The sequence below is a fragment of the Balaenoptera borealis genome (assembly GCF_965194805.1).
Source record: "Balaenoptera borealis genome assembly, chromosome: 1".
Classification (NCBI taxonomy): Eukaryota; Metazoa; Chordata; class Mammalia; order Artiodactyla; family Balaenopteridae; genus Balaenoptera; species Balaenoptera borealis.
This window is the reverse complement of record NC_138860.1, coordinates 91,286,434-91,301,973: the sequence shown is the minus strand read 5'-3', so window position 1 is coordinate 91,301,973 and position 15,540 is coordinate 91,286,434. Positions and strand designations below refer to the sequence as shown.

The window sequence follows — 15,540 nt, the reverse complement described above, 5'->3', positions numbered from 1 at the left end:
GCCCTGGCCCCTCCTCGCACCAATCTCAGCCCGGGGCTACTCAGGCGAGCCCAATCACCGTCCGAGAGGGGCGGCCCTCGCCGCTGCGGGCCCCGCCACCCTCCAGAGTGACACCATCTGCATCCAATAAGCTTTGGAAATTCCACATCTTTGCCTGTCCTCTCCGGGGAGGGGCGGGATCAAACTAAGGGCCTGAGGCGGGGCGGCCTGAGGGCTTGGGCCTCGGAGGAGAAAAAGAGTAAAGCTGGGAGTGAGCGGCATAGTATAGCCAGCGTCACCATTTCACGGCGACTGTCCCCCTCTCTACGGCTGTGGCGACCAGAGAGGCCAGAGTACCACTTAAAAAGCCGCGCTGATGTGCCACGGGGACGGCCTCCTTTGCGCCCTCGGATTGGTCCCACCAACCCAGCCTGCGCCCTCTCATTGGTGGGTGGCGCTGTCAGGTGGTCCCGAGCTCTGCCCAGGGCTTGCTGGGAGTTGAAGCAGGAGGAGTTTTCCTGGTTCCCGAGCTCTCGGACCCCGCGGTTGGCGTTTTTTCCTCGGCGCGGCTGAGAGCCTGCGAGTTCCTCTCTGGGCCTCCCAGCTTATTTTAGTTAAGGAGTCACTGAGGCCTAGCGTGCTGGTTACCAGAGCTTCTAGAAGCGGCTTGCCGGCTCCTGGCATTTTCCGGGCCAGACTGGTTATGAGGACGCGGCAGGGAGACCGTTGAACCCAGGTCTAGCGTTGCCTTCGTTCGGCCAGCGCCCGGGAGCTCGACTCCAGATTCCCTGGGGCTGGAGAAGCCGTTGTTTCGTTCGTCGGGGCCAGAGGTGCAGATGACTAAGGAGTTGTTTGTCATCCAGAATTCTACAGTTTTGTGTAAGAGAAGCAGGGCAAGTTTGTCCGCTGTTTTTATCAATCAGGGGCAGCCCGTGACCGGTCACAATGGGATAGTGGAAGATATCAAAGAGGGATAAGTCCTTTGTGGGCTCACAAACTAATGGGAAGATGAACACATCAGGCACTCTTTCCTTCACAGTTTCTTTGTCTTCTTATAGTGTCCTTACGAGAAGTCTCCTGATTTGGCCTTATGGGGGATTTGCTACACCTGGGATCTAGGATCTGTATCTCTAGAATTACAGAAATGGTTACACTCTGGCTCCTTACCTTCCACTTGTTCTCCTTATCTTAAGCCCGTGTAGGATGTCTGATTATCTGTCTCACTGCTTGCTTTGTTAATGACTTTCCCTGGTTGATTTGGACCCAATGGGCAACTGTCTCATTGATGTCTTCATTAGCCATTTCGTGCTGTAGGCACAGAGCCTGGAGCCTAAGCTTTACGAAATATGGAATCTGAAACGAACAAAAACTTGACTCTGAAATATGAAAAGAAACTATAAAATAAAAATTGAAATGTTTGGCCATATCCAAAATATAACATGTCAGTGAGTCAAATGCCACTTTTATATGTAAATTACATGTAATTTCCAAAAGTAAGCACGCCTACAAAGGTCTTAAAATAGTCCTTACCTGGGGCTTCCCTGGTGGCGCAGTGGTTGAGAATCTGCCTGCCAATGCAGGGGACACGGGTTCGAGCCCTGGTCTGGGAAGATCCCACATGCCGCGGAGCAACTGGGCCCGTGAGCCACAATTACTGAGCCTGCGCGTCTGGAGCCTGTGCTCCGCAACAAGAGAGGCCGCGACAGTGAGAGGCCCGCGCACTGCGATGAAGAGTGGCCCCCACTCGCCACAACTAGAGAAAGCACTCACACAGAAACGAAGACCCAATGCAGCCATAAATAAATAAATTAATTAATTAATTAAAAAAAAAAAAAGTCCTTACCTAGATTTCTTCAGCTTCTTGCCCTTCTCCATACCTACTGGCTCGGAATCTGCTTTCTCCTCTCCAGTATGCTGGGGTGAGTCACAAAAACTCTGCAGACTTGGGTTTGCTATATATTCTTGCTCTGAACTTCACCTCAACCCTCCCTGATGCCCGGTCATGCTTTGCTTCATCTCTTATTCATGCTCTATCATATTTCCTATGGTAGATGTTCCAAGCTTCTCTTGTTTAAGAAGTGCTTTATAATTTACATGTTTATTATCTTACTTAATCTTTTAACAACTCTCTGAGAAAAGTCTCAAGTTTGGTGGCCAGCCCAAGGTAACACATCTGAGACTTGAACTCTGTCTTATGACGCCATGTTTAAGATTCTAGCCCAACCACCTCTCTGCCCTTTCCTTTTCCAGCTTCTTAAGCATTGAATCCTTCATATACTCAGCAGGTAACTGCCTTTAATTAAGAAAAGCAACTCCCTCACTTTTTACTAAAAATATCTATGATTCATCACACCTCCTTTCAGACCTGTCCTGACTGCTTTTCTTCTATTCCAAGTTTAACCCCACAGGACTTTTGCTTTTGATTCCAACCTTGCCTGCCTTCTCAAAACCTTGCTATTCCTACATTTTCAGTCAATCCTTTACTAGCATGTTCTTCTACCAAATCCTTCCTTGACCAGGCTGCCTGTCAACTTACTGACCTTTGTGACTCACCACTACATTTCAGAAGAGTAATCTCACTTTCTGCTTTCATCATGGTCTTCTCATTATCACCATCGCCACCCATTTTTTTCCTCCCCCAAATAAACTAACTCCTGTTTCCTGTTGAGATTTCTCTTGTTGATCACAAGTGACCATGTCACTGGCCTTTTCTCACTTAGTCTCTTTAGTATTCACCACTGTTATGTACTTCTTCATCCTTAAAACTTGCTTTCCCCCTTTCCTTCTGAAATACCCTCCTGGCCTTCTGGTCTCCTGGACTACTTCTCACGTTCTCCTTCCTCACTAGTTCCCCTTCCTCCACTTTACCTTTTCTTCTTATGCAGATGATCCTCAGATTCACACTTTCAGTACTGACCTCTCTCCTGAGCTTTGGTCACAGCCATCTGTTATAAACCTGTGCTCAAATGTGGCCCCATCACCTTAAGCCCTGCATATCTTAAACTTCATTGAGCTTCTTTATTCACCAAGCTGCTCTTCGAATTTTCCTATTTTATTCTCTCAAGGATATCATCCTTCTCCCTTCTCTCCAGCTTGAAACCTTATAGTGCTCTTGGCCTCCTTTCTCTTTTTCCATATCCAGGCAGATACCAGTTTTTTTCCATCCCCACTGCCAATACCTTACTGCGTAGAATTTTCTGATGATAAGGACATTATCACCCTTAATTCAAGTATTAGACTAGCCTCTGAATTATTCCTGCCCTCCATTTTTTCTCAGTTGAATTTATACAGTTTTTCCAAATTAATTGTAAAAATATGATACAAATCGGTCTTCATTCTAAAAGCTTCAGTAGCTCCCAATCCCCATAGGATAAAATCTGGATTCCTTAATAGATCCATAAAACTTGCCTTTTAGTTTACCTAAACATTGCCAAGAACACTTCTTGGCCTTATCCAATTTTGTCTTCAGAATTCTTCCACCTTTATTATTTAAATGTACCTTCTCTTTTTCTTTTTTTTTAAATTAATTGGAGTATAGTTGCTTTACAATGTTGTGTTAGTTTCTACTGTACAGCAAAATGAATCAGCTATACGTATACGTATATCCCCTCTTTTTCGGCTTTCCCATTTAGGTCACCACAGAGCATCAAGTAGAGTTCCCTGTGCTATACAGTAGGTTCTCATTAGTTATCTATTTTATACATAGTATCATTAGTGTATATATGTCAATCCCAATCTCCCAATTCCTCCCACTTCTTTTTTTAATTGACTTTTTCTTTTTTTTTTTTTTTTATTGACGTATAGTTGTTTTACAATGTTGTGTTAAATTCTGCTGTAGAGCAAAGTGATTCAGTTATACATGTATATACATTCTTTTCCATTATGGTTTATCACAGGATATTGAATATAGTTCCCTGTGTTATACAGTAGGAACTGGTTGTTTATCCATTCTATATATAATAGCTTACATCTGCTAACTTCGACCTCCCACTCCATCCCTCCCCATCCCTCCCCAACCTATCCTCCCTCTTGGCAACCACAAGTCTGTTCTTTATGTCTGTGAGTCTGTTCGTGTTTCGTAGATAGGTTCATTTGTGTCATATTTTAGATTCCACATATAAGTGATATCATATGGTATTTGTCTTTCTCTGTCTGACTTACTTCACTTAGTATGATAATCTCTAGTTCCATCCATGTTGCTGCAAATGGCATTATTTCGTTCTTTTTTATGGCTGAGTAGTATTCCATTGCATTATATATATGTACTGCATCTTCTTTATCCATTCATCTGTCAGTGGACATTTAGGTTGTTTCCATGTCTTGGTTATTGTGAATAGTGCTGCTGTGAACATAGGGGTGCATGTATCTTTTTGCATTATAGTTTTGTCTGGATATATGCCCAGGAGTAGGATTACTGGATCATATGGTAATTCTATTTTTAGTTTTTTGAGGAACTTTCATTCTGTTTTTCCATAGTGGCTGCACCAACTTACATTTCCACCAACAGTATAAGAGCATTCTCTTTTCTCCACACCCTCTTCAGCATTTTTTATTTGTAGACTTTTTAACGATGGCTATTCTGACCAGTGTGAGGTGGTACCTCATTGTAGTTTTGATTTGCATTTATCTAATAATTAGCAGTGTTGAATATCTTTTCATGTGCCTATTGGCCATTTTCTTCTTTGGAGAAATGTTTATTTAGGTCTTCTGCCCATCTTTTGATTGGGTTGTTTGTTTTTTGTTGTTGTTGATTTGTATGAGCTGTTTGTATACTTTGGAAATTACAGAGAGTTGGAAATCTCTTGTCTGTTGCATCATTTGCAAATATTTTCTCCCATTCCGTAGGTTGTCTTTTCATTTTGTTGATGGTTTCCTTTGCTGTGCAAAAACTTGTAAGTTTGATTAGGTCCCATTTGTTTATTTTTGTTTTTATATCTGTTGCCTTGGGAGACTGATCTAAGAAAACGTTGGTATGATTTATGTCAGAGAATGTTTTGCCTATGATCTCTTCTAGGAGTTTTAAGGTGTCATGTCTTATGTTTAAGTCTTTAAGCCATTTTGAGTTTATTTTGTATATGGTGTGAGGGTATGTTCTAACTTCATTGATTTTCATGTGTCTGTCCAACTTTCCCAACACCACTTGCTGAAGAGACTTTTTCCCATTGTGTATTCTTGCCTCCTTTGTTGAAGATTAATTGACTGTAGGTGTGTGGGTTTATTTCTGAGCTCTCTATTCTGTTCCATTGATCCATATGTCTGTTTTTGTGCCAGTACCATGCTGGGGTTTTTTTTTTTTAACCATGCTGTTTTGATTATTGTAGCTTTGTAGTATGGTCTGAAGTCTGGGAGGGTTATGCCTCCAGCTTTGTTCTTTTTCCCTAGGATTGCTCTGGCAATTCTGGGTCTTTTATGGTTCCATATAAATTTTAGGATTATTTGTTCTAGTTCTGTGAAAAATGTCATGGGTAATTTGATAGGGATTGCATTATATCTGTAGATTGCTTTGGCTAGTATGGCCGTTTTAACAATATTAATTCTTCCCATCCAAGAGCATGGGATATCTTCCCATTTCTTTGAATCATTTTCAGTATCCTGTATTAATGTTTTATGGTTCTCAGCATATAAGTCTTTCACTTCCTTGGTCAGGTTTATTCCTAAGTATTTAATTTTTTTTTTTGGTGCCATTTTAAAAGATATTGTTTTTTTTACATTCCCTTTCTGATATTTCATTGTTAGTGTAAAGAAATGCAACCAATTTCTGAAACATACCCTTCCTTCTATGTTACGCTGCTTCACACTACTTCCGTGAAACTTTCCCTGTTATTTCAGAGCTCCAGATTTGACTCCAATAGCTCTTCTGCCTCTACTTTTCACTTTTCAGTTTGTGCTACGTTCTGGTATTAAACGTTTTTATTTATTATGCATGTATTGATATATGTATATATGTATACATATATATACACATACACACATACATTCTTTGTCTATTGAGATGAAAAACCCTTGGCAACCAATCCTGTGCCTACACAGTAGACATCTAAAAAAGACTTATTAGTGATGAGGCAAATAAATGATCTCAAAGTAGAACAAATGGGATGACCTGCAACCAAGAGTTTTGTGGATAATGCAGACCATAAGTGATATGGGGTGAGATTAAGGGAGAGGATTGTTTAAGGATTCTACTTTCCCAGAATTAGTTAGTGTTTTGTTCCATGCTCACATACTGCTTCATCTTTCTGGGGACCCCAGGCAGAAAATAGTTACAGGGAAGTGCAGAGTTATGGGATCAGAGGAACAGGACTGATGTAAGTGACCAGGTCCATTAAGGTGTCTAAGGAGTTTCAGCCCACTCCTGTAGCCCAAGACAGGGAATGTACCAAAGACAAGAAGACTAGGAAGGGAAGATGACCCATCAGGAAACCAGGCAGGTCTGGATTAGACAGTATGCCTAATCATCACCACCAGCCATGGAGTGAATGTATAGAAAGTGAACCAGAGAGCCATGTCAGACTTACCTTTCAACATTATAGCTGTTTCTGTCACTCACCATCCATCCTCCTGCCTTATTTCAGAGCAAGGACAGTCCTTTCTCCTAAGATCTGTGCTCTGAAGCCCAGTCTCAACTGCCTCCTCTGCCTCTCTCTTCATACTTTTTTTTTTTAATTAAATTTAATTTTCTAGCTTCATTGAGATATATTTGACATATAATATTGTATAAGTTTAAGGTGTACAACTTGTTGATTTGATACATTTATGTATTACAAAATGATTACCAACATAGCTTAGCTAACACCTGCATCATAACACATAATTACCATTTCTTTTTTGTGGTGAGAACATTTGAGATCCACTCTCTTAGCAACTTTCAAGTATACAACACACTACTGTTAACTGTAGTCACCATGCTGTACATTAGATCCCCAGAACTTATTCCTCTTATAACTGGAAGTTTGTACATTTGATCACCATCTCCTATTTTCCCCTGCCACCTACCCCTAGTAACTACCATTCTAGTCTGTTTCTATGAGTTTGGCTTTTTCAGATTCCACATGTAAGTGACATCATACTTCCTGGTGGAGTTTTCTTTCAGCTCATACCCATGCTTCACTCTGTTCTTCTACCCTACAACCTGTCTTGAGCTCCTGATTTTGCTCTGCCTCTTAAAAAGAATAGTCTACACTTGTTTCTCTAATTCTTCTCCTCACATTTTACTCCTAAACAGAGTACAGTCTGGCTTTTCCTCTCACCATTCCCTGAAATTGCTGTTGCCAAAGTCTCTGATAACTTCCCACTTGCTGTATCCAGTGGATACTTTTCAGTTATTATCTATAGAATTTGATATAGCTTTTGACATTGACAGTTTCTTCTGGAAACTTATCCCTGTTTGGTTGCTATAACACTCTTCTTGATCTTCTCTCCTCTTCCTGCCCCTCTAATCATTCCTTTTCTTTCTCTCTGGGGTGTACTACTTCCTCTATATGGCTTTTAAATGTTGTTATTTCCCAGGGCCCTTTAGCCCCCCTCCACCCTTTAAAAAAAACAAACAAACAACTTTTCATCCTCCCTTGGTTGTTGTGGGATTTGGAGGTGAAAGCACCACCCCACTGCAGGGAGCAGCTCCCTCCCTGCTCTTCCTGCTTTACTTCAAATTCTTATCATACTTTGTTTGGATTACGAATTAGTGTCCCTATTTCCAATCCATTCGCTATAATCCTGTTAGAGAGCTTTCTGAAACTACATTTTGATCATGATCTTCAGTGGCTATTCAGTACCTTCATTTATTCATCAAATATCATTTAAGCACCTGGAATATGTTTTCCCCAAATGTCTTCGTGGCTTGCTCTCCACTAGAATAATCAGTTCTGTGAAGGGAGGGACTTTTGACTCTGTGCCAGGATTTATCATTGTGTAGAACAAGCAAAAATCCCTGCTCTCATGCAGATTATCTTCTAGTAGGGGCTTGACTCTACCTCTGCCAGCCTAGCCAAGTTCATTTCTTGCACTGCCCCACCCTGACCCCAGCATGCACCCTGAGCTTCTGCCTCTTTTATGATTGTACAAGCTACTTGCTCTGCTTAGGACACCCTGATCATTCTCCTTGCCTAGTTAATTCCTACCCATTGGTCAAAGCTCAGTTTTCAGACATCAACTTCTCTAGGAATCCTTCATTGATCAAGTCTTTATTACGTGCTGCTCTATGTGCTACCCGTGGTACTCTGTGATGACCTCTAATAAGTCTTTAACATTCTGCATTTCAATTTTATACTTGCTTGTCTGTTTCTGTCCTCTGCCCTCACTACACCCCACCCCTCCCACACTAAGAGCAAGGAACTGTTTTATTTCTGCATTCCCAACATTGGGCACATGTCTCAAACATAGTATGGTTTAATAAATGTTCCATATGTGAATAAATGGCCTAGATTCATGTTTAATTTCTAAGAAACTGATCATAATGATAGGATAGATGACTGGAGAAATTTATTGTTTATTTCAGTAGGTCATTTTTGCTTTCTGATTTTTTTTTTTCCAAAAGCCTGAGTCTTTAGTGCCATCTAGTGGAAGTAGCTGCAATAAAGAGCTATGCTACTGGTAAAGCTTGGACAGTGTACGCTGTTCTATCTTGTTTATTTTGAACAGAGACAGAGAAGGTAGAACTTGGTCGCATTGCATTATTGGCGCTTTGATTTACATCTAGAAATTCACTGTACCCTGAGATGATTCTAATTGTGAGATCTAGCAAGTATAAATACTCCCTTATAATGGATATTTTCTGATAAATGGGAAACTCCTCAACTTTGAGGTGTACGATGCAATGGCTAGAATGATCTGAGCTTTGAGGCTCTCCTTGTGTAACTGTTTTTAGGTCAGACTGGAAGTAAACAAGAACTAAGTTCCATTATTACTTAACTACCTACCTTTTCAGAAAAAAAAATTTTCACTGTCTTATCCAAGATCTTCTGGCTCTTCTCACTTGACTCCTAATCATCTGACCAAATTCTCTGCCATGACCCCAGACATTCTATAGTTGTTGTAGTCAGGAAGCTGCACCCAATCTTAATTGGTTTGGTATAAATATTAACTATTCTTAGACTATTTATACATTATTGTACACTCTATTCATATCTTTGTGTAAATTCCTTTGCTATATTTATCATGTAATAAAACTCATTAACCTTTTAAAAAGCATCTGATACATTATATTAAACAAATTAATGTGGATAAATGCTTTGTGATCATATCTCATATAAATTTATCTTCTATATAAAATATACATGATTAAATTAAATCAGTAATAATATAAAGAAAATGGCACATTTGGAGATTGGTGATGATTCTCGTGATTCAAATTAGAGCAGCAGTTGTGCAGTGCTCAGTCTGTTATATTAGAGAATGGATCATAAAAGTCATGCTTTGCACTCTTTATAATGTTGCATTATAATTTAACATATGCTATTTTTTTTCCTCTTAGGATTCTTTTGTGATTTATATTTAATGAACATGTCAACTTCCAAGATAAATCATGAAAATTTTGATTTGGAAGAGACCCTTTGTTTGGAATACGTTTGCCCTAGATATCTTCATGGCTTATTCTCTACCAAAATGGTAAGTCTTTGAGGGCAAGGACTATTGTCTATTAAATTCTATGTCTATCCACAGTATCTAGATGCATGCCTGTCCCATAGTTGGAGCCCAATAATTATTTATTGAATGGATGTATGAGAAAATTGAGGCATGGCTAGGTAAAGACATTGGCTTAAGGTCACACAAGAAGTTAGTGGTAGAACTGGGCAAGAATCCATGTTTTCTGACTCCTACTCTATTGAGTGATTCAATACAACACCTCGTCTCTAATTGGTGCTGCTTTTAAACCAGGCCCCTGGGTCCCCTGCCTTGGGTCCTTTGCTTTGAAAGGACCCCCTGTGGCCCTTCTCCAGTTACATCCCTTCCCAGGGGCCAAGATATTCTAAGAGTACATCTCCCCACTACTCTCCACCCCACCCCACCCCCCACTGACACACACACATTCCAGAGGATACTCTAGCTACCAGGGATTCTTGAAATTCCCTGACAGATAGCTGGAAGCCCACTTCCAGGGCCTGTGCTGGCTCTTCTTTGGTTATAGACAGGATAAGTGTGCCTACACCTAGGCCTCAGGAGTGGTAACGGCCAGCTGTTGTGGGTGGTGGAGCTTGATCAAGTTTGTTGGGATAGGCACACAAATGTGTGTGAGGCCCCTCTGTCGGGTGGAAGAAGAAGAACAGATCATGGGCTGTTTGCGCCTGTTTCTCCTCTTGCTCATGGTCCCTCAAATGTTAGGGGCAGACCTACATCCATAATAAATCTGGTTCTCCCCACATATTAAATGTCATTTAAACCGGCACTAAGTGAATACCTGTATTGTGCCAGACACTGCACTAGGCATTTTCAAATGTATTTGAAATGTATTTGAAATTCAAATGTATTTTCTCATTTATGTGTTACCCTTAGGAAGACTCAGAAGTGACTTGCCTAAGGACCCACAGCTGACTAGGTGCAGAGCTAAATGCATAGCAGTATCTTCAGGAAGAGTTAAATGCTCTATACTTAACAAGACACACACATGCATGTGTATATAATGTAATTATATACATAATTATGTATTTTACATATAAATTATATAAAAATGTATATATAGCATATATATGCACGTGTATATACATGTCTGGGGGTGTGTGTGTGTTACATATATACGTTGTGTGTATATAGATTTTTTTTTCATTGATAAAATAATGTTTGATAAAAACACGTGAACAATTTAAGAAAGTGTAAGTAAATAGTAAATCTCCCCTGCCACACCTTGAGTCAGAGACAACCAATTAACTTTTCTGTTGTTGTTGTTGTTAAAGATACTCATATATTTTAAAACTTAACCACCAACAATTTTTGAACTTTTTTTATTTGGGCGTCTTTAGATATAAGCTGTGTACAAGAGGAGAGAAAAGTATAACACAGCCCCAAGTACCCATCATTCAGCTTCACCAGTTAATGGCATTCTGTCATTCTTATATATTTCTCCAACTTTTATTATCATTTTTCTTTGTTGGCGTATTTTAAATCAAATCCCAGGTAATCATGTCATTTTATTAAATTATATTAAGATACTTATTTGAAAAGGTTTAGATATAAAGATGGAAAAATTTTGACTTCTCGTGTAGACTTTTTAGTTTTAAAAATGCCACATAGGGCTTCCCTGGTGGCACAGTGGTTAAGAATCCGCCTGCCAATGCAGGGGACACGGGTTCGAGCCCTGGTCCAGGAAGATTCCACGTGCCGTGGAGCAACTAAGCCCATGCGCCACAACTACTGAGCCTGTGCTCTAGAGCCCGCGAGCCACAGCTACTGAGCCCACGTGCCACAACTACTGAAGCCCTCACGCCTAGAGCCCGTGCTCCACAACAAGAGAAGCCACCGCAATGAGAAGCCTGCACACCGCAACAAAGAGTAGCCCCCGCTCGCCACAACTAGAGAAAAGCCCACATACAGCAACGAAGACCCAACACAGCCAAAAATAAAATAAATAAATTTATTTAAAATAAAAAATAAAAATAAAATGAAAATGCCATATACAGTTAAATACCAGTTTTATATATTTATTTTTAAATTTCTTCCTTTATTAGAAAGCGGACTCAGATGGGAGTTAGACATTTAATAATGATTTTTGTAACTATAAATAAAGCTTACATGATATGTGTGCATTTTGCTTTATGTCATGCTCTTTTCTTTGCAGGATTCTGTGGGACTGCCCTTTTATTTTGTTATAATTGGTCCACTTTCTGGTTTTTTCCTTTCCCTTCATTTGGAAGAGCTGTTAGAAATGGTAAGCAAATAAATGCTTTTTTTCCTCATTCCTGTGAGTGATAGAACTTGAAAGTGATGAATATGAAAAGGCAGACTGATTTAACATAGTGCCTTTTCTAATTCAAATGACAGCTAACTTTTCTGAGCTAAAGTGCACCCACATCTTGGCAATAGCATTTAGAGCATGAGTAGATTATAATGTTTCATGGCATACAGAGAGGTCTGTACATTAGTTCCAGGAATGTTGCTAGGAAATATAAATAAATAATGTTTCTAGTTGCAAGGAAATGTAAATAATCCCCACCAACTGAGGCAAAGCCTAGTTATTTATTTCCATAATGACAAAAACTACTTTTATTTTAAGTACCTATTTTCTAGATAGCATTTAAATCTGCTGTGCATTTTAATAAATTCTTCATTTTCTTGCACAGTGTACAGGACTTGAAAGCTTTTTCTCCTGTTATTAATGAGGAGTACACCTAATATTAATGAGGTATTTTCAGGAAACTCTGGTGTGATAAATTCCTTCTGTTCTTCAGTGTTCCATGCCTCTCTTTTAGACAGAGTCCCATAAAAAATAATCTTTGGAGTGATACTGTCTGGAGGGCTGGACTGGGGAGGGGACTCTCTGGCAAGATGCTCCTGAATATCTATGTGAGAGGAGCTGAGAGCCAGCAGTCTGGGTGGAAAGAAGATTCAAAGGGTTGTTTGGAAGCTGCAGTTGCAGAGCAAAACACTTTTTCCTTGTATATGTATCCAGTGTGGCTTGGTGCTGCCACTGCTTTAGACTTACGCTATCCAGTGTGGGAGCCACTAGCTATAAGTGGCTTTTGAGCACTTGAAATGTTGTTAATATAAATTAGAAATGGTGTAAGTGTAAAGTACGTGCTGGTTTTCAAAGATTTATTATGAAAAAAATGTAAACTATCTCATTTAATAATATTTTATCTTGATTGCACATTAAAATGTTATATAATATATATTTTAAATATAGACTATTTTTTAGAGTAGTTTTAGATTCACAGCAAAATTGACCAAAAAATGTGGAGAGTTCTGTATGTCCCCCCCACCGCCAGCGTCCCTCACCATCAACACCCTGCACTAGGGAGTTACACTTGTTATAACTGATTAGTCATAATTGATACAAATTATCACCCAAAGTCCATATTTACATTAGGGTTTACTCTTGGTGTTGTACATTCTATAGGTTTTGACAAATGTATAATGACATGTATCCACTATTATAGTATCATACAGAATAGTTTCACTGTGCCCCACTTGTTTATCTCTTCTCCCCAAACCGCTAACACCCCCTGATCTTTTTGTCTATAGTCTTGCCCTTTCCAGAAAGTCATACAGTGAGTAGCCTTTTCAGATTGGCTTCTTTCACTTAATAATATTCATTTAAGATTCTTCCATGTCTTCATGGCTTGATAGCTCGTTTCTTTTTAGCGCCGAATAACATTCCAATGTATAAAGGTACTACAGTTCATTTATCTAAAAGTGATAATATTTTAATTAAAATCTATTAAATAAAATCTATTATTAAATTTATTTTCACTTGTTTCTTTTTTACTTTTTAAATGTGGCTTCTAAAATAAAATTACATAGACTGCTGACATTAAATTCCTACTGAACAGCACTGCTCTAGACTGTGGTAAAACAGTGTTACTGGTAGAGTTTTTCTTCAATACAACATTCTCATTCAAACACCTGTCTAAGTTTCTCTGCCTCCTACGAAGAGCATTCTCCTTCTCCAGCACTTGCCTTGATTAGGTCCCTCTGTTGTCCCCAAACTACTTGGGATTGCAATGCTCCTCCCCTAACCCCTCCCAACAGGGATTTATGTTATTTAATTCATTTTGTCAGGACCAGATGATAATTGACTTATTAGGTCTTTTACCACCATACTAGGTTCTCTGGAGCGTATAAATACGGGGTCTATGGCCAAGTGGCTTACAATCAAAAAACATTTTCTTAGAAGAACTGAAATAAAACATTAAGAGTTAACAACTTTTTTGTTAGAAATCTTAGAGTTTATCTTCATTTATATAAGTGATTCATATAATAATATTGTTTCTAAAAACTAATTGAAATAGGAGTTTATAATCTGATTTATTCCTCTTTTGTGTTCTCAGTGGTAGTGACATTGCCTGTAAGTGGGCAGTTTTTTCATTCTTGGGGTATAAAAAAATCTTACTCTTTAATGTATAAAGAGAGAGAGAGAGGGACCAGATATATAGTATATCTGTATATTAAAATTTCCTGAGGGAGGCAATTAGAAAATAAATGTCTGAAAATGTTCCTTAGGGGGTTGGTCACGAAAAACAGTTTGAGACACACTGGTTTACTGGACTAGGTATTCTTAGAGTATGCATACTCTAGAGTATGCATAAGAATGTTTTTATAACCAGTTAATCTCCAGAGTTTCCAAAGAGTGGAGAGGAGGAAAAAATAGAGGAAAGATAATTGAAAGATGTACATTTATAGGTTGGGGGAAAAGGAGCATCTCAAGAATGTTAGAATTCTCTACCTCTAATTGATTATTAACATTTTGCCAAATTAATTAGTTCATTCATTCATTCTCTCTTCCCCCACCCCAACCCATATTATCTAGGTGAACAGAATATAGACACTCATTGCACTATTTTCTCAAGTGTTTTCTAGGTGTGAACATTTTGAAATAAAAGTTGAGGTTAAATGCTATCATCTCCACATCCTATCTCTATCACTCCTGTACCCTAATTCTACATTGGGGCCCTATTGAACCACAGTTTCTTGGTAACATGTTTTCTCTCACCTTTGGTCTTTTGCATGCATTGCTCCCTCTGCCTGGAGATATCATCTGGCCTCCCCATCTTCCTTCACACACAGCCTTTCCCTGGATAACTCCCAGAAGTCTTCTAAGGTTTAACTTCCTCCAGGAAGCCCTCCCTGACTACTCAGCACCACTCAAGCCTAGGTTAAGAGTCCTGCATTTATTCCCTTTGTTGTGATTGTCCTTATTATTGCCCTTGCCATGTAGTATTATACCTGTGCATTAAACTTAATCTGTCTTCATTGCACTGTGAGTTCCTTAAAGGCAAGAATTATGACTTATTTTATTCATCTTTTTGTCCTCTGTGGTTATTATGGGGCCTCACACAATATTTATTAAATAAAGCAACAATTAATTTTTCTATGAGGTGCATACTTGTTTTATATAATTCCATTTAAAAGGAAAAAAAAAACAAGAAATAAAGTCTTGATGTTTTATTTATCTTATAAAGCTTTACTGCTGATAACAGTATAATTTCAGGTTAGATTTTTATAAGTATTAAATATAGCTCCCAGAGCCCCATTATTACCCCTGTAAAACTCTCGGTGAAATGTCCCTGACAATCCCAGGAGAAATTGGTTTGTTATTTCTCTCAGCTTCAACAGAACTGTCTTTCTGCCTCTGTATTATAGCATTCCGGGGGTGGGGTGGGGTGGGGAGATACCAAGATAGGAAGTTTGGAGTTTGGTGAGAGGCTTATGAGTGATACTAAGCATTTTTCCTTACATTTGTATCATTTTTTATAGTTTACAGTGCACTTATTCCTCACAAAAGCCCTGTGAAGTAGACATTATTAACTCCTTTTTAAGGATGCTGCTAATAAAAGCCAGAATGTGTTATGAAGGTAAAAGAGTCTCTTTTTTTATTTTCTAGACTTTAGGCATTTCCCCCAAATCTGGGGTCCA

General features: G+C 39.1%; 1 protein-coding gene across 4 annotated transcripts in view; it reads left to right on the top strand.

Moving 5' to 3' along the window:
• Positions 1–6: 6 nt before the first annotated feature.
• Positions 7–15,540, top strand: part of LOC309617484 (uncharacterized protein) — a 72,014-nt gene continuing 56,480 nt past the window's right edge. Inside the window, exons 1-4 of one of the 4 annotated variants that reach the window (XR_014238006.1) lie at positions 7–858; positions 9,449–9,582; positions 10,468–11,836; positions 15,382–15,479. Coding sequence is in view for 3 of the 4 variants with exons in the window: in XM_082369892.1 (XP_082226018.1) it covers positions 9,472–9,582; positions 11,747–11,836 (201 nt within the window). In the remaining variant the exon portion in view is untranslated. Of the gene's footprint in view, positions 859–887; positions 1,127–9,448; positions 9,583–10,467; positions 11,837–15,381; positions 15,480–15,540 lie in introns of those variants that run through there. The other 3 variants (XM_082369892.1, XM_082369891.1, XM_082369893.1) reach the window with 3 other exon arrangements.